The 19,552-nt window shown below is 46.8% G+C and overlaps 1 protein-coding gene across 5 annotated transcripts in view; it reads right to left on the reverse strand.

The window, feature by feature from the left end:
• Positions 1 to 19,552, reverse strand: part of LOC119966563 (guanylate kinase-like) — a 48,639-nt gene that overhangs the window by 24,454 nt on the left and 4,633 nt on the right. The window contains exon 1 of one of the 5 annotated variants that reach the window (XM_038798461.1): positions 4,665 to 4,877. The exons of 1 other annotated variant lie outside the window; for it this stretch is intronic. In XM_038798461.1, coding sequence (XP_038654389.1) covers positions 4,665 to 4,749 — 85 coding nt within the window. In that variant the 5' untranslated portion in view covers positions 4,750 to 4,877. Of the gene's footprint in view, positions 1 to 4,664; positions 4,878 to 7,795; positions 7,937 to 19,552 lie in introns of those variants that run through there. 3 more of the 5 variants (XM_038798463.1, XM_038798464.1, XM_038798459.1) reach the window with 3 other exon arrangements.

Here is a 19,552-nt window from a genome sequence, read left to right on the forward strand (position 1 = left end):
ATGATCCACTTTGGGGTTCTCTAAACCCTGGCCCGTAACACCCCAAGAAATGACCTGTTGAGCAGCTCGCAGAAAAATACTTTTCACTGTACCTCGGTACACGTGCCAATAAACAAATCCAATCCAATCAAATCCAGAAAGTTGAGTTTTCAGATCACTGCTGTGCATGGTAAAAGTTGAACAAAGCGAAAACTTAACATTTCTAGTCATGGACTGATTTGCTGGTTACATTGGAAAATGACCACCAGTGGATCTATTATTTCTAAGGCCACGTCCTTAAGTACTCTGGGTTGAAGATTATCAGGGCCTGGAGATTTACCCGTCCTCAATCCCATTAATTTCCCCAAAACCATTTCTTTACTAAAACTAATTTCTTTTAGCTCCTCACTGAAACATGTGTTTCTCAGAACTTCCGATACATTATTCCACATCTTCCTTTCTGAAGACGCAAGCAAAATACAAATTTAGTTCCTCAGGCTATTTCTTTGTTCGCAAGTTATAAATTCCCCCCTTTCTGACTGTAAGGGGCCTACATTAGTTTTTAAACAATCTTTTTCTCTTTACATACCTATAGAAACTATTACAGTCGGTTTTTATGTTTTCTGCTAGCTTACTTTCATATTGTATTTTCCCCTTTTTAAAATCAATCCCTTGGCCCGCCTTTGCTGAGTTATAAACTGTTCCCAATTCTCAGGTCTATTCTATTGCTTTTTCTTTCTAATTTGTATGCCTCTTCTTTAAATCTAATACTATCTCTAATTTCACTTGTAAGTCATGGTTTGGCCACAGTTCCCCTTCGACTTTCGCACCAAATAGGAAGAAACAATTTTTAGAGTTCACATATTAGTTCCTTGAATGCCTGTCCACTGTCCTTCCTTTCAGTAATGTTTCCCAGTCCATAATAGCCAACTCATGCCTCATACCATCATAACTACCTTTACTGAGGTGCAATACTTTGGTCTCAGAATCCTCACTATGCACTTGATAAAGAATTCTATCATGTTATGGCCTCTCATCCCCAAGGGTACTGTGACTACGTTGAGTCACCCAATCCATATGCAGAATAAAATCATCCATAATCACAGATGCTCCTTTATCACATACATCTCTGAATTCCTATCTAATGCTATTCCCAACACTACCACTGCAGTTTTGTGGTCTGTATACCATCCCTATGAATGTTTATTTCCCCTTGAGGTTTTTTAGCTCGACCCAGACAAATTACACATCATCTGTGCTAATATCTTTCCTCAAAATTGTATCCATATCTGCTTTAATGAACAGTGCAACTCCACCACCTTTTCCTTTCTGTCCATCCTTCCTAAAAACTAAATAGCCCTCAATGTTTAATTCCCACCCTTGGTCACCTTCGAGCCATGTCTCCGTAATGCCAACTATGTCATACCCTTTTACATCTATCTGCGCAAATAATTATAATAATAATCTTTATTAGCATCAAAAGTAGGCTTACATTAACACTGCAATGAAATTAAAATGAAAATCACTTATTGTCACTAGTAGCCTTCAAATGAAGTTACTGTGAAAAGCCTCTAGTCGCCACATTCCCGCACCTGTTCGGGGAGGCTGGTATGGGAATTGAACCGTGCTGCTGGCCTGCCTCGGTCTGCTTTAAAAGCCAGCTATTTAGCCCAGTGTGCTAAACCAGCCCCATATGTCACTATGAAATTCATCCATTTTATTTTGAATGCTCCATGCATTCAGATACAACCTTAAGGCTAATACTTTTAACGTTCCTCGTCACATCCCTTCTATTTTTTGCAGTGTCATTTTCTGATACAGGCCCTTCATTTAACATAGAATTTACAGTGCAGAAGGAGGCCATTCGGCCCATCGAGTCTGCACCGGCTCTTGGAAAGAGCACCCTACCCACGGTCAACATCTCCACCCTATCCCATAACCCAGTAACCCCACCCAACACTAAGGGCAATTTATCATGGCCAATCCACCTAACCTGCACATCTTTGGACTCTGGGAGGAAACCGGAGCACCCGGAGGAAACCAACGGACACACGGGGAGGATGTGCAGACTCCGCACAGACAGTGACCCAAGTAGGAATCGAACCTGGGACCCTGGAGCCAGTGGCGTGCAGAGGTCTTGTGATGCCCGGGGCAAATCTTGATTGTATGCCCCAAAGACTCAAGTATAAGGCCTAATATACTGAGAAATATTATGAGAAAGGAAAACATTTTGAATATATAAACACAGATGAAACATGAAATAAACGCTTTATTCGATTTTAATATAAATCAATCAAATTTATTAAGTTATTTTCCCCAAATGATACCCCCTGTCACAAAACACCTGAACTACTTCACTTTTTACATCAGCTGTGAGAAATTCTTTTTCAATGCTTATTAAAGCCAGGTTGGTCAGTCGCTCCTGTGACATAAAAGACCTCAGATATGTTTTTATTAATTTCAGTTTTGAAAATGGCCTTTCACAGCTTGCGACTGAAAATGCGATTGTAAGCAGTAATCTGTATGAAACACACAGCGTCGGAAAGACTCCAGAGCATCTTTAGGATCAGGGGGAACTCTATTCCCTCCAGCTCGAAGGAGCATCACAAAATCAATAATTTTGTCATATAACTGAATTGCAACCACATCATTGTCATAATAATTTGCAAAGTCTGAACATTCCTTTTTTAATTTCTCTCTTTCTTGTTCATCTTCAATCACTACTGAATTCAAGTTCAGAAGAAAAGAAAATCGGTCACTGAGTCTTTGAAGACGGACACTGCGGTCTTCAATTTCAGTTTTTAATCTGTTCACAATCTCTACCATTACTCTATTCATTTCTTCTTGTGCCGTCAGTCCACTATCTCTTGCTGACTCTCCAGGCATTATTCTTCTTCTCCTTATTCGTGCAATTGGTATTCCCCAATTTTCACAATATTCATTGGCTAAATCTATTGCATTGTGGATAATTTCGTCATTCTTCAAATTCAAGATATGAATAAGTCCTCTCAGATCACAAGAAGCTTCATGGAACCCCATTTTCGGATCCTGCAAACGTTTTGAGACTTTCTCTGGAGAATTCGCGCCCTTTCAGTTCCCTCTCCAGCCGCCAAGTGCAAAGCCGCCTCTTCACCAGCGGCGACTGCGGTGCGCAGGCGCGCTCCGGCCGACCGCGGTGCGCAGGCGCGCTCCGGCCGACCGCGGTGCGCAGGCGCGCTCCGGCCGACCGCGGTGCGCAGGCGCGATCCATGCTCTGCACGCCACTGCCCCCATCCAATGGCTGCCCGGGGCCAGCGCACCGTCGCCCCCCCCCCCCCCCCCCCTCTGCACGCCGCTGCCTGGAGCTGTGAAGCGATTGTGCTATCCACAATGCTACCGTGCCTATCACTCACGGCATCGAGGACCCGGGTTCAATCCCGGCCCTGGGTCACTGGCTGTGTGGAGTTTGCACATTCCCCGTGTCTGCATGGGTCTCACTCCCACAACTCAAAAAGATGTGCAGGGTAGGTGAATTGGCCACACTAAATTGACTCTTAATTGGAAAAAAAAGAGAATTGGGTACTCTACATTTATATATTTTTTAAACTATTGCATTCCCACACTTTTTACTCCTCCCCTGTGCAGCAGAACCAACTGCGGTGCAATGAACTTGGCCGTTGCTGCTGTCCCCAGAGAGGTCATTTGCCTCAACAGTATCCAAAGCGGTATATCTGTTTGCAGGGGAATGGCCAGAAGAGATTCCTGCACTGCCTGCCTAGCTCTCTTGCTCCAGTGGTCACCAATTTTTTCCTGCCTGTGGAGTCTGAGCCCGAGGTGTGACCACCTCTCTATACGTGGTACCAGCGACACTCTTCGCATCGCAGATGCCGCACAGTGTCCCCAGCCGCCACTCCAGCTCCAAAACGCAGGCTTCTAGGAGCTGTAGCTGGAAACATTTCCTGCACTCATGCTGGTCCCGGACACTAGAAATGTTGCCAGCTTCCCAGAAGGAGAAAGAGGAGTAAACTAAGAATTTGAGCTTACCTGCCTTGACTTACCCCTTTAAATTAAAGCTATGGAAGATGATGATATTAGATTATATCCAATTCTCTATGGCCCTTCTTTCCTTGTCCTTGTTACTACCAATTATAGCCCTTACAAATTATAAACCACAAAAAGTATTTTCAAACTACATAATTTCATACATGATAAAAGTTGTAAACACTTACTGACCTTACCCACTACTTACCAATCAAGACCACTCTCTGAAAATGTAGAAATTGCAAAGCAAGGAGTAAAAGCAAAAAGCACCTCTTCCTGCTCTGCACCAAATTTCCACTCTGTTTCAAACTCACTCTGGCTGTCTCACACTCTGGATATGGTCTCTCCCACTTTTCGTGCACAAAGCTCACTATCCACCACGTTCCTATTGTTCACTTTAATATTCCTCATGTGACGCGCAAATATCACTTCACCGGCAAACGTCGTCATCATATTCTGAACTCCATCAGGTTATGGGTCGGTAGATAAATTAGCCTGGAGAGCACCGATAATTCAACACTATTAAGTGACATCAAAAACAAAACTTGTGGCAAAGTTAAGGTTACAAACTCCAGTGCTACTATATGCAATTGTCACAACTTGCACATTTAACAGCAGTTCAGTCACTCTAATCTATCAAGAGTTGGAACATAAAGGACACTTACTCCTGCTCAGGGTTGTGCGGTAGGAGTCCCTCCTCAAAACACACCCTGCTACAGCTGGCAGTTTCGTAACACAGTTGAAATACATGGCGTCTTGTGTAAAGAACAAGTTCCTCTGGAAGAGCAGGTTCAGATTTGGTGTGAATTGCCAAAATGCAAATACCAAGCCAAAGCAATTGCTTCCTGGTGTCCCACAGCAATCACTGTGCTCCCTTCAATTGGAAGCAACCTTCGCAATAAACATACTCCAACACAAGTAAATTTAATTTACATCTGTAATGCAATTAATCCACTGTGCAAATTGTTAGTCATGTGCTCCTGGCTAAATCTAAAGCTCGTGAATCCCAATATAGATCCAGCTTAAATGTTCATTCACTAGTTAAACACTGTCAAACATTCTTCGTAAGAAGTCTTACAACACCAGGTTAAAACATTCTTAAGCACACTGTTCCACCGTGAAGAAACGCTGCTTGCATCTGCACTCTTCGGTGGAGATCTCCTTCCCATCATGTACAAATTGCACTGCACTTAGTTTCAACCATAAAATAATAATGGTGTACACGACTATGTAGCTACAACCATACCTTTAAAATTCAGCCCCTGGGCTTGGGAACCAGTTTTAAAATAGCCAACCAAAGAAACCATCTATCTGACATGGCATCAGCTTTGACCCAGTGGCTAGCATCCTCCACCTTGGAGTCAGAAGGCCATGCATTCAATCCCAACTCCAAGTATCAGAGCAAAAATTCAGACTGACAGCCCAAGTTCCATTTTTAAAATTCATTCAAGGGACATGAGCATTGCTGGCAAGGCTGCATTTAATGCCCATCTGGAAGTTCCTTTGAGGCGCTGGTAGTGAGCCACCTTTTTGATTTGCTGCAGTCGACATTGTGTGGGTACACCCAGAGTGGAGGGTGGTCTAGACTGGGTGTGGCTTTGGACAGGATGTGCCTAGGCTAATGCCTGGTGGTTCGTCCAGTTTTATTCTTGTATGACCTTTCTATAACAATTTGACACAACCGAGTGACTTATTAGACCATTTCAAGGGGGACATTGAAGTCAACCACATTGCTGTGGTGCAGATCCACGTGTAGGTCAGACCAGGTAAGGACAAATTTTCTTCCCTGAAAGGACTAATGAGCCAGATGGCTTTTGATAACATCAGTAGTTTTGTGGTTATCATGACTGATACTAACACTTCATTCCTGATTTATTAATTGGTTGATTTTAAATTCCACCACTTATGAGATTTGAACTCAGGTCTACAAAGCATTAGTCTAGTCCTCCATATTACTTGTCCAGTAACATTACCATATGTTGCAGTAAGAGACATACAATCAGCAAAGAGAGACAGAAAACCCTGGTGTTGCTGCCCTCTCGGGTGGATGTACATAGAAAAAACAAAAGTTTCACTGTTGTCTGGGCAAAAATGTACCCCTCAATTGATACCACTAAAATTATCAGGTAATTTAGGGAGATGCTGGTAATGTTACTGGATTAGCAATGCAGAGGCCCAGTCTAACGTTTTGGGGACAAAAGAGAAAATGCTGGAAAATCTCAGCAAGTCTGGCAGCATCTGTAGGGAGAGAAAAGAGCTAACGTTTCAAGTCCAATGACTCTTTGTCAAAGACTCTTTTTTTTCTCTCCCTACAGATGCTGCCAGACTTGCTGAGATTGTCCAGCATTTTCTCTTTAGTTTCAGATTCCAGCATCCGCTGTAATTTGCTTTTATCTAATGTTTTGGGGACACAGGTTCAAATCTGTACCATGGCAGCTAGTGGAATTTAAATTCAATAAATCTAGAATTGAAAGCTAGTCTCAGTGATGGTGACCATGACAACTGTTTCCGATTGCTATATAGACCCATCTGGAAGGAAAATTGCCATCCCTAGCTGGTCTGGCCTATGTTCGGCCCCAGACCCACAGCAAATGGCTGACTCTTAAATGTTCTCTGAAATGGCTTAGCAAACTCAATTAAAGGGCAATTAAGGATGGGCAGTAAATGCCAACGATACCCACATCTCATGCAAGAATGAAGAAAATTGAAATCATTGCTGAACGTGGGTCCTTACTGGATGTAAAATGACTGGTATGTTCACCTGAATTACTCCAGGGTGGCTATACTTCACTAGTATGACTATGAAACAAAAGTTGACTATGAAACAAAAGTTGACTATGAAACAAAAGTTGACTATGAAACATCTCTGAAATGTCCCAAGACCAAGAAATGCATGATATGAATGCAAGTTCTTTAAGCATTCATTTGACTAGTCCCTATTTAAAAATTACAAAATTACTCCTTCATTGGCAATTCTCTCCACCGCTCAACTCGTCCTTCAAGGGATCTTAATATCTCCCTCTGAAAAAGCCTTTGTTCATCTAAAATAATATCTCCTGATGAACACCAGTGTCACCTTTGGTTTGCTAACACCCCTATTAATGCGCCTCAAGATATTTTACTACCATAATGGTGTTATCAAAATGCAAACCGTTGTAACAGTGCGTCAATGTCAGACAGTTACTTCAGGCTAACCCTTCACAACTGAAGGGTTAGTTCACACCAGGAGAAAAATGAGACAGGTTGGGATTTAATGCTTTCAAAAATTAAGAGTATAAGGCAACATACAGACAAAGCAACATCTTTGCACATCCTGAGCCACCAATTAGGTTTTAGTCGAGAAAAAATTGCAACAAATTTATAACTCCTAAATAATTTGTTTGATGCACTTGAATCATCCCTTTACAACTCCAATATTCTGCCAACTACAAATAGCAGGCTAGCATTCTTAAGGTTTAGTACACTCTTCAGTCAAGACTGTGGACAGTCAATGTGTGTAATGATGCGCCCACTAGTTCAGACATAACAAAGCAACAAAATATGCAAATCATGTGCAACATCATGGTTCCAGTACAGGAATAAGAACACTGCCCGATTGAAGTGGCACACTTGATAACTTACTTGATCTTTAATATAATAGTGTTGATTCAAGGGTCCTGTCCATGTCACAGATTAACAAAAACTGTATATTAATATCGCACAGAAATTGTTAAAAGATTGTGTGAGGTAAGTGAAAGGTTTTGTGCATATTAATACAAGATGTGCTAAAGCTATAACTACGAGCAAAACTGATCACCTCACTCGTGAGCTTATGTCTACCTTCAGCTGGGAGAATCTTTGCACATCCTGCACAAGTGCAAAATATGGATAAGAAGATGCTAAGGCACAGGCAGATGCAATAGACAGATTCTTTCACTGGTGCATCACTTTAAAATTCCTGAAAAATACAAAAGTTCATATGACCTTAAATAAATTGGGAATTGGGTATAAGTTTATAAGTAAGGACCTAAAGTCAGTTTATATCGTAGATTTAAAAACCCAGTTTTCATTTATTAGCATCAAAAAACAGGAAACAAAAGTGAATGGAAAAAGCAGAGCCCAATAAACTGGGGAAAATTCTACAAAAGACATTAGTTTCAATCTGCATGACACAAAACTGCAAGAAAACAAGCAATAAATTATATTTGTCATAAAATATATCACTGTAGTAATTGACTTGAACATCCAGGCTAACATGAAAATATTAGCAATTTACCCACAAGATCCATAACATTCAAACTTGAAACCATCTCCATTATCTAAACTAATAGCTGTTAGCACTGGATGTTCTCGGTATAGAGTACAGGCCATTCAGCTCAAACAGTCTGTGCTCCACATGAGCTCCTCCCACCATTCTAGTCCAACTTATCTTACTGTCTCATTCTCACTGATTGGGATCATAGAATCCCTACAGTGCAGGAGACCATTCGACTCATCGAGTCTGCTCCAACCCTCCGAAAGAGCAGCCTTCCCTTGTCCACTCCCCGCCCACCCCACCCTATCTCGCACATCTCTGGACTGTGGGAGGAAACCGGAGCAGCCAGAGGAAACCCACACAAACATGGGGAGAACATGCAAACTCCACACACAGTCACCCACAGGCTAGAATTGAACCCTCGTTCCTGGTGTGTGAGGTAGCAGAGCTAACCACTATGCCACCCGTGTTGCCCCTTAAAATGTACCTATGCTATTTGTCTCAGTTGACCACTACGATGAAAACCATCACCTTATGATAAAAAACATTGTCATTATTTGCCCCAACTATTCCTTGTGGCCTGGAAATGCACATTCTAAAAACTCTCGAGGTGAAGAAGTTTCCACTGATTTTGTTATTGGATTTATCAGTAACTAATCAGTTTGTCCAATCAGGTCGGAATTTTATTCATTTCAATTAGACCCCCTCTCATTCTTCTAAAACCCGACAAATACAGGCCTAGTCAACCCAATCTCACCTCACACAACAATCCTGCCATCCCAGGATCAGTTTGGTGAACCTTTGCCGCACTTCCTCTATGGCACTGATATTCTTTCTTAGTTAAGGTGACCAAAACTGCACACAATACCCTAGGTGTGGTCTTACCAAGGTCCGTAGGGCTGCAGTTAGACATCCCTGCTCCTGCACTCAGATCCTCTTACAATGGAGACCAACATACCATTTGCCTTGCTAACTGTTTATTTTAATGACTGGTGTACAAGGACAATCAGGTTCCTTTATACATCAACAATTCCCAATCTAACATTTTAAATAGTATTCTGCCATTCTGTTTTTCCCACCAAAGTGGATAACTTCACGCTTGTCCACCACCCATTCTGGCAGTGCATTGCACCAAGTCTGCACTTTGGTAGGAGGAACAAAACGGAAAAGTATTTAAACAAGACGAGACTGCAGAATGCTGCAATGTAGAGGGATTCGGCTGCCCTTCTACATTAAACAAAATATTAGCATGCAGGCACAAAAAGTCATTGGGGAAGCAAATGGAGTGGTGGCCTTTATTGCAAAGGGGATGGAGTACCGAAGTAGGGAAGTCTTGCTTCAACTGTACAAAAACTGGTACGGTCACAGCTGAAGTAGCAGTATGTACAGTCTGGTCTCCCTATGCAAGAAGGGATAAAGTTGCATTGGAGGTTGTCAGAGAAGGTTCCCTAGATAGATTCCTGGAATGTACAGGTTAGCTGATGAGAAAAGGTTGGGCAGGTTGAGCTTGTACTCATTAGAATTTAGAAAAATGAGGTGATTTTATTGAAACTTCCAAGATTCTGAGAGGGCTTGGCAGGGTAGATGCCAAAAGGATATGTCTCCATTTGGAACTCAGCAAAAACAATGAAATGAAATGAATGAAATGAAAATTGCTTATTGTCACGAGTAGGCTTCAATGAAGTTACTGTGAAAAGCCCCTAGTCGCCACATTCTGGTGCCTGTTCGGGGAGGCTGGTACGGGAACAAATGCCAGCATCAGAGTCAAAACACAGAAAAAAAGTGTTAAAAAAGACAAATTTAAAAGGTACTCTTTCTGAATGCACATAGAATTCACAACGAGGTAGATGAATAGATTGCAGAAATAGAAGTAAATGGGTATGATCTTACTGTCATTATAGAGATGTAGCTGCAGGTAACTACGGCTGGGAAATGAATATTCAGGGTGATTCGGCATGTAGGAAGGATACGCCAAAAAAAGCAAAGGAGCTGGGGTGGCACTGTTAGTAAAGGATAAGATCAGTACATCACAAGGAGCTTCTTAGATCAGAAGATCAAGATGTGGAATCAGATTGGGTGGAGTTAAGAAACAGCAAAGGACAGCAGACATTGGTGCGAGTTATTTATAGGCCGCCAAACAGTAGTGGTAATATAGAGCATGGTATAAATCCGGAAATTAGAAATGCATTTAAAAAGGGTATACAAGTAATGCAAAGTGATTGCCCTTAATATCAAGGCAGCACTTGACCCAGTGTGGCATCAAGGAGCCCTAGAAAAAACTATCAATGGGAATTAGGGAAACTTTGCTCTGGTTGGAGGAGTCATACCTAGCACAAAGGAAGATGGTTGCGATTGTTAGAGATCGACCATCACAGTCCAGGACATCACTGCAGGAGTTCCTCAGGGAAGTTCCCAAGGCCCAACCATTGTTGTCTGCTTCATCAATGACCTTGCCCCTTTTAGAAGGTCAGAGGCAAGGATGTTCGCAGATGACTACACAATGTCCAGCACCATTTATGACTTTTCACAAACAGTCCATGTCTGTATGACCTGGTCAATGTTCTCTGTTGATTATTCTTTTTGTCTACTATGTACGTACTGTGTACATTCCCTCGGCCGCAAGAAAATACTTTTCACTGTACTTCGGTATATGTGACAATAAATCAAATCAAAATCAATACCAGGCTTGGATTGGTAAATGGTAAGTTGCATTCGCACCATACAAGAGCTAGACAATGACCTTCGCCAACAATAGAGAATCTACCCTTTTCCCCTTGACATTCAATGGCATTACCATCGCCAAATTAAAACCCCTAATATTAACAGTCTGGCAGTTATCATCGGCCAGATTCTGAACTGCACTAGCCATATAAATACTGAGGTGATAAGAGCAGGTCAGAGATTGGAAATTCTGAGTCAAGTACTCATAGAACACAATCAAAGAATCCCATCAGTGCAAGAGGCCATTCAACCCAATGGGTATGGACTGACCATCCAAAGGGGAACCCTAAACTAAGGAACAGAAAGTTCCAGAAACCAGAGAATAAAAAGAAGTGCCCCAGGAATACTGAAGTAAAAGTAAAATCTGAAAAAGTACTGAAGTTAAGAAAGGGGACAGAACTCACCTCCCTGATTCCTCAAAGCCTGTCCATCATCTACAAGGCACAAATCAGGAATGTGATGGAACACTCTCCACTTGCCTGGATGAGTGCAAAAACACTTGAGAAGCTCAACACCTTCCAGGGCAAAGCAGCCCACTTGTCTGGCAGCCCATCCATCACCTTAACATTCACTCACTCCCTCCACCATCAACACAAACTGGCAGCCGTGTGTACCATCTATAAGATTCACTACAGCAACTCACCAAGGCTCCTTCGACATTATCTTCCAAGCCTGTTACGTCTACCACCGAGAATGACAAGGGCAGCTGATGCATGGGAACACTACCACCTGCAGGTTCTGTGCAAGCCACACTCCATCCTGACGAGAAACTATATTGCCATTCCTTCACTATCTTCCAAGCCTGTTACGTCTACCACCGAGAATGACAAGGGCAGCTGATGCATGGGAACACTACCACCTGCAGGTTCTGCGCAAGCCACACTCCATCCTGACGAGAAACTATATTGCCATTCCTTCACTGTCACTGGGTCCAAATTCTGGAACTTCCTTCTTGACAACACTGAGTGTTACTACACCGCTACACCACACGGAGTGCAGCAGGTCAACAAGGGCGCACCACCAAATTCTCGAGGGCAATTAGGATTGGGCAATAAATATTGATCTCACCAGTGACAACTACATACAATGAATTTTTTTAAAATTAAGCATGGGGATCTTCAATCTACATTAGAACATAGAACATAGAACAGTACAGCACAGAACAGGCCCTCGATGTTGTGCCGAGCCATGATCACACTACTCAAACCCACGTATCCACCCTATACCCGTAACCCAACATCCCCCCTTAACCTACGGGCAATTTTTCATGGCAAATCCACCCAACTATCCCTGACCAAGCCTTGCCTCTCCAATAGATTCCCTGCCACTGACATGAGAATCACTGGCTTGTAGTTCCCTGGCTTATCTCTACAACCTTTCTTAAACAGTGAAATCACATTAACAATAGTGGAACCCCTCCATGACAGGCATCTGTCTATCCCTGCAATGTCCTTCAGCCATACAACTTTCTGACATCTGTATGCGCCCCAATTCTACCATCTTCAATGTCCTTGATTTCCATCACTTCATCAGTGGTGGCCAAAACTTCAGCCTCTATTTTAAGCTCTGGAATTTCCTCCCCCAACATCCCCATGTGTCCATCTTTCTCTCTCGGTTTCTTTTTAGATGCTCCTTAATACCAAGCTTTCGTTCATCTGCCCTAACATCTTCTGCCTCAGCTCAGTGTCAAACATTGGTTGTGAATGTTACTGAAGCCTCTTAGAACATAGAACATAGAACAGTACAGCATAGAACAGGCCCGTCAGCCCTCGATGTTGTGCCGAGCAATGATCACCCTACTCAAACCCATGTATCCACCCTATACCCATGACCCAACAACCCCCCCTTAACCTTACTTTTATTAGGACACTACGGGCAATTTAGCATGGCCAATCCACCTAACCCGCACATCTTTGGACTGTGGGAGGAAACCGGAGCACCCGGAGGAAACCCACGCACACACGGGGAGGACGTGCAGACTCCGCACAGACAGTGACCCAGCCGGGAATCGAACCTGGGACCCTGGAGCTGTGAAGCATTTATGCTAACCACCGTGATTAAGACTGGGTACACCGAATTAGCACCAAAGCTGTGGAAGACAAATTCCTGGAATGTATCCAAGCTGGTTTTCTAGAACATTATGTTAAAGAATCAACTAGGGATCAGGCTATTTTTGACCTGATACTGTGCAACGCAAAATAGCAAATTAATAATCTCTTTGTAAAGGAGTCTTCAAGGAAGCGTGACTTAAATATTTTAGAATTTAAAAAAAAAAAATTTTTATTCAAATTTTTCAACAACAAATTTTCTCCCAACAATAAAATAATCAAGGCATAGAAAAAAAAACAGAAAGACAAGCACCTCCCCCCAATACAAAGCAATAAATTAACAAAAAAGAAAGTAACAAACATAAAGGGCGCGATTCTCCCAAAGGGAGACTGAGTGCCGACGAAGGCGTGAAACCCGGAGTGTTTCACTCCGGCTTCGGAGGCCGCTCCTCACCCCCTATCCCCCCCCCCCCCCCCCACCACCAACCCGGGGGGGCTAGGAGCGGCGTTGTGAGAAACTTGGCCGCGGGCCTTGACGCTTGCGTCAAAGCGGCGCGCCAAGAATGACGCGGATGGCGGCACCTAAGTGATGGCAGCCGCGCATGTGCAGGTTGGCCGGCTCCAACCCGCGCATGCTATCTTCCCCTCCGCTGACCCGCAAGACATGGCGGCTTGATCTTGCGAGGCGGCGGAGGGGAAAGAGTGCGTCTCTTAGAGACGCCGGCCCGACGATCGGTGGGCACCGATCACGGGCCAGTCACCTCCTGAGCACACCCATGATGCTTGCCCCTCCCTCCGCCCCCCACAGGCCCCAGACTTACCTGTTGCGCGATGTTCACGCCGGCAGCGACCAGGTGTGGTTGGCGCCGGCGTGAACCGGTCGGGTTCGTCAGGCCGCTCAGCCCATCCGGGCCGGAGAACGTGTGGGTGTGATTCACCGGGCCTCCCAAACACCTCCCACACCTGTCCTCACCCCCAAAGAACCGGCTCAGCCTGGCCCCAGTCATGTGCGCCCTATGCAGCACCTTCAGCTGAATTAAGCCGAGCCGTGCTCAAGAGGACGAATTCACCCTGCCCAGGGCGTCCGCCCACGTCCCCTCGTCGATCTCTACCCCTAGCTCCTCCTCCCACTTCGCTTTCAGCTCCTCCACCGAGGCCTCCTCCCCTTCCTGCATCACCTGAAAAATTGCCGAAATCCTAGCCTCACCGACCCACATCCCCGAGAGCACCCTGTCCTCACCCCCCTAGGCGGCAATAGCGGAAACTCCGCCACCTCCGCTCAAAAAACACCCTAATCTGCATATACCTGAAAGTATTCCCAGGGGGGAGACCCCACTTCCCCTCCAACTCCTCTAAAGTCGCAAACTTCCCATCGAGGAAAATCCGCCATCCGCCTGATGCCTGCCCTATGCCAACTCAAAAACCCACCATCTATTCTCCCTGGTGCAAACCGGTGGTTGCCCCATATCGGGGCCCACACTGAGGCCTTCACTTCCCCCCTATGCCGCCTCCACTGCCCCCAAATTTTGAGGGAAGCCACCACTACTGGACTCGTAGAATACCTTGCCGGGGGGAGTGGGAGCGGGGCCGTCACCAATGCCTCCAAACACGTACCCACACAGGACGCCACCTCCAACCTCTTCCATGCGGCACCCTCCCCCTCCATCACCCACCTACGAATCATTGCCACATTCGCAGCCCAGTAGTACCCACACAGGTTGGGCAATGCCAAACCACCTACCTCGCTCCAGGAATACCCTCCTCACTCTCGGGGTCTTCCGCGCCCACACGAACCCCAGAATACTCTTATTAACCCTCCTAAAGAAAGCCTTTGGAATCAAGATGGGGAGACACTGGAAGAGAAACAAAAACCTCGGGAGCACCGTCATCTTAACCGACTGGACCCTGCCCGCCAAAGAGAGTGGCAGCGCATCCCACCTCCTAAACTCCTCCTCCAGCCTCAAAGTTTAGCCTCTGCAGCTCCTAGCTATCTGGACGCCAAGATATCTAAAGCTCCTCTCCGCACTCTTCAACGGCAGCTCCCCTATCTCCCTCGCCTGGTCCCCCAAGTGCAGCACAAACAGCTCACTCTTCCCCACGTTGAGCTTATAGCCCGAAAAGTCCCCAAACTCCCCAAGTATCCTCAACACAACTGGCACCCCCCCCCCCCGCCAGATCTGCGATGCACAGCAGTAAATCATCCACGTACAGCGACAACCGGTGCTCCTCCCCCCCCCCCGTACAATCCCCCTCCAGTTCTTCGAATCCCTCAGCGCCATGGCCAGGGGTTCAATCGCTAATGCAAGAGCAGGGGAGACAAAGGGCACCCCTGCCTCATCCCCCCGGGACAGCCGAAAGTCCTCCGAAGTCCTCCCATTCATCACCACACTCGCTACTGGGGCACTAAACAGCAGCCTCACCCAGCTAATGAATCCCTCACCAAACCCAAATCTCCTCAACACCTCCCAGAGGTAGCTCCACTCCACCCTATCGAAGGCTTTCTCCGCATCCATCAATGCTACTATTTCCGCCTCCCAATCCGCCGACAACATCATCATAACATTAAGAAGCTGCCGCATATTAACATTCAGCTGTCTCCCCTTCACAAACCCCGTTTGGTCCTCATGGATAACCAGCGGGACCACACCTTCCACCCTCCTGGACAGTATCTTAGCCAACAACTTTGCATCCGCGTTGAGGAGCGAGATCGGCCTGTAAGACCCACACTGGAGGGGGTCCTTATCACGCTTCAGAATCAGTGAAATTATTGCTCTAGACATCGTCGGGGGCAAAGACCCCCCCCTCCCTCCCCTCATTCAGGGTCCTCACTAACAACGGGCCCAGCAAGTCTGAGAACTTCTTATAAAACTCCACCGGGAATCCGTCAGGTCCCGGTGCTTTCCCTGTCTGCATGCTCCCCAGCGCCTCCATCTCGATTGGGGCCCCCAGACCTCCACCCGCTCCTCCTCCACTCTTGGGAAATCCAGCTTATCCAGAAAGCGGTCCATCCCGTCCACCTCCCTAGGGGGCACCGACCGTTACAGCTCCTCGTAGAAGGACCAGAACACCCCATTAATGTCCCTAGCACTCCGCACCAGGTTCCCTCCTGCATCTGTGACTCCCCCTATCTCTCTTGCTGCCTCCCGCTTCTGGAGCTGGTGGGCCAGCATCCGACTTGCCTTCTCCCCGTACTCATATACCACCCCCTGCGCCCTCCTCCACTGCACCTCCACCTTCCGGATGGCCAGTATATGGAACTCCGCTTGGAGACTGCAGCGCTTCCTCAAAAGCCCCTCTTCTGGGACATCCGCATAGCTCCTGTCCACCTTTACCATTTCTTCCACCAACCTCTCCCTCTCCGTGTGCACGAAGAGATGTCAGCTCCCCCCTAACCACCGCCTTCAGCGCTTCCCAGACCACCCAAACTTGCACCTCCCCATTGTCATTAGCTTCCAAATACCCCTCTATGCACCTACAGACCCACCCACATACTTCCTCCTCTGACAGAAGCCCCACATCTAACTTCCACAGTGGGCGCTGATCCTTCCCCTCCCCCAGCTCCACCGAATGCGGAGCGTGGTCAGATATGACTATCGGCGAACACTCCGCCCCCACCACTCTCGGGATTAGCACCCTGCTGAGGACAAAAAAAAATCAATCCGGGAATAAGCCTTGTGGACATGGAAGAAAAAGAAAAACTCCCTACCTCCCGGCCTCAAAAACCTCCACCCCTCCCATCTGATCCATGAACCCCCTCAGCACTGAGGCCGCCACCGGCCTCTTGCCCGTCTTAGAACTCGAACGATCCAGAGCTGGGTCCAACACAGTATTAAAATCCCCTCCCAAGATCAAGCCCCCTGTCTCCAGGTCCGGAATCCAGCTCAACATTCGCCGCATGAAACCTGCATTGTCCCAGTTGGGGGGCGTACACATTAACCAGAACCACCCGCTCCCCCTGAAGCCTACCACTCACCGTTACGTATCTACCACAGCTATCCGCCACCACACTCGACGCCACGAATGACAAGCTCTTGCCAACTAAAACCGACAACCCTCGATTCTTTGCATCTAGCCCCGAGTAAAACACTTGTCCAATCCAGCCTCTTCTCAGCCTCACCTGATCCGCCACCTTAAGGTGCGTCTCCTGGAGCATAGCCACGTCCGCTCCCAGCCCCTTCAAATGCGCCAAGACCCGGGACCGCTTCACCGGTCCATTCAGCCCCCTCACATTCCACGTGACCAGCGAATCTGGGGGTCCTTCCCCCTCTCTCTGCGCCGGTCAGTCATAGCTCTCCCTCGGCTCGCCACGTGCCCGCAGAACATCCCAGGCCCGTTCCCCGCGGTGCCAGACCCCCAATCCCCCCCCCCCCCCCAAAGCTAGGGCCCCCCTAGCTGCGCAATCCCTTCCATCGTACTTCCGTAAGTCAGCCTACTCCTGCTGACCACGGCTGCTCCCACTACCCCAACGACCCCACCCGGTGTAACACAACCACCACTCCCCCCACCCAGTGCCAGTCCCGCCCACTGCGCTTCCAGCACGGGAAGAAAGCCCGCGCTTCCATCTCAGACCCCGCCCCTCCAACCCAACACGCGGGAAAAAGAAGCGCACGTGACTCAGTGGGCCCGCGAACAGCTCCTCAGCCCTCCACCAGTGAAAAACAAGAAAGCACCCGAATAAATAAATAACAGCTCCAAAAAGCAAAAAGGCATCAACAAACACAACCAGAAAAACGAAAGGATACCCAGGAGGACAAGGCCTCCGGACTATGTACATCAGTCCCCAGCCCCCCAATCCTCAGTTCGAGACCAACTTCTATGCCTGGACGAAGGCCCAGGCATCCTCTGGGGAATCGAAGTAAAGCCCGCGATCTTTGTAAGTGACCCAGAGGCGAGCCGGCTGTAACAGGCCAAACTTCACCCCCTTCTTGTGAAGCACAGCCTTCGTCCGATTAAAACCAGCACTTCTCTTCGCCACCTCCGCGCTCCAATCTTGATAAATCCTGATCTCTGCATTCTCCCACTTGCTGCTCCTCTCCTTCTTCGCCCATCTCAGCACACACTCACGGTCAACGAAGAGGCGAAAACGGACCAGCACCGCCCTAGGCAGCTCGTTCGGCTTGGGCTTCCTCAACAGCACTCGACGGGCACCCTCCAGCTCCAAGGGTGCCTGGAACGACCCCGCGCCCATTAACGAGTTCAACATCACGGCCACATAGGCCCCCAAATCCGAACCTTCCAGCCCCTCCGGGAGGCCCAGGATCCGCACGTTATTCCGACGGGAGCGGTTCTCCATCTCCTCCATCCTCACTAGCCATTTCTTGTGGAGCGCCTCGTGCGACTCCACCTTCACTGCCAGGCCTAGGAGTTCGTCCTCGCTCCCCGAGGCCTTTTGCCGTAGTTCTCGGATCTCTGCACCCTGAACCGTCTGAGTCGCCATGAGCTTGTCCAGTAAGGCCTTAAACGGTTCCAAAAGCTCAGTCTTCAACTCTCTGAAGCAGCGCTGAAGCAGCTCCTGTGCCCACTGCAGCCACGCTGCCGGTTCCCCGCCCGCCGCCATCTTGTTTCTCCTGCCTCGCACCTTTCTCTGCTCCAAAGCCGATTTTTTAACCGCTCCGCTCATGGTCCAGTCCATCCACCGCAGATAGGCGCAGTGGATGCGTTCCCACACCGGGAAAAGTCCAACCAGCACCGCTACAGGCCCTTAAAAGAGCCCAAAAGACCGAAAATAGCGGGAGCTACCGAACGTGCGGCTTAGCTCCGCATCAACGCAACCGGAAGTCCCCAACATTTTACAATTTTACACTGCACTTGAAAACAATGTATTTCAATCCAAATCATAAATCTAAACAAAGGAAACTACATAGGTATGAGGTGCTAGCTGTCTACGGCAGATTGAGGAACGACATTAAAAAGGTATGAGGATAGACAGACAACAGCTGGCATTAAGAAGTAATACACGGTTTGTCACTAATTTACATTTCAGAAATTCAACAGGGAGGTAATCCAACCATGGGTAACAAGAGAAGTTATAGATTGTACTACATCAAAGTAAGAGGCCTATAAGGTTGCCAAAAAAGTAATAAGCCTGAGGTTTGGGGGCATTTTTGAATTCAGCAAAGGAGAGCCAAGAAAACTGATAAAGAGAAAATCAGAATTAGAGTAAACTCACGAGAAACCTAAAAATGGCTGTGAAACCTTCGATAGGCAGGTAAAAATTAACAAAGAAAAATGTGGGCCCATTACAAGCAGAGACAGGGGAAATAGCAGAGGAACTAAACAGATACTTTGCATCCACAGTCATTTTCTTTTAGATACTATGAGTCTCTCTGCATGGAGGAAGACACAAAAAAATCTCCCAGAGATACTCAAGAAACAAGGGAATGAGGAAGTGAAAGGAATTAGTATTAATGAAAAAGTAGTACTGGAGAAATTAATGGGATTGAACATAGAACATAGAACGATACAGCGCAGTACAGAGGCCCTTCGGCCCACGATGTTGCACCGACATGGGAAGTCAAAAACTAAAGGCCATCTAACCTACACTATGCCA

This window comes from Scyliorhinus canicula, chromosome 5, assembly GCF_902713615.1.
Source record: "Scyliorhinus canicula chromosome 5, sScyCan1.1, whole genome shotgun sequence".
Taxonomy (NCBI): domain Eukaryota; kingdom Metazoa; phylum Chordata; class Chondrichthyes; order Carcharhiniformes; family Scyliorhinidae; genus Scyliorhinus; species Scyliorhinus canicula.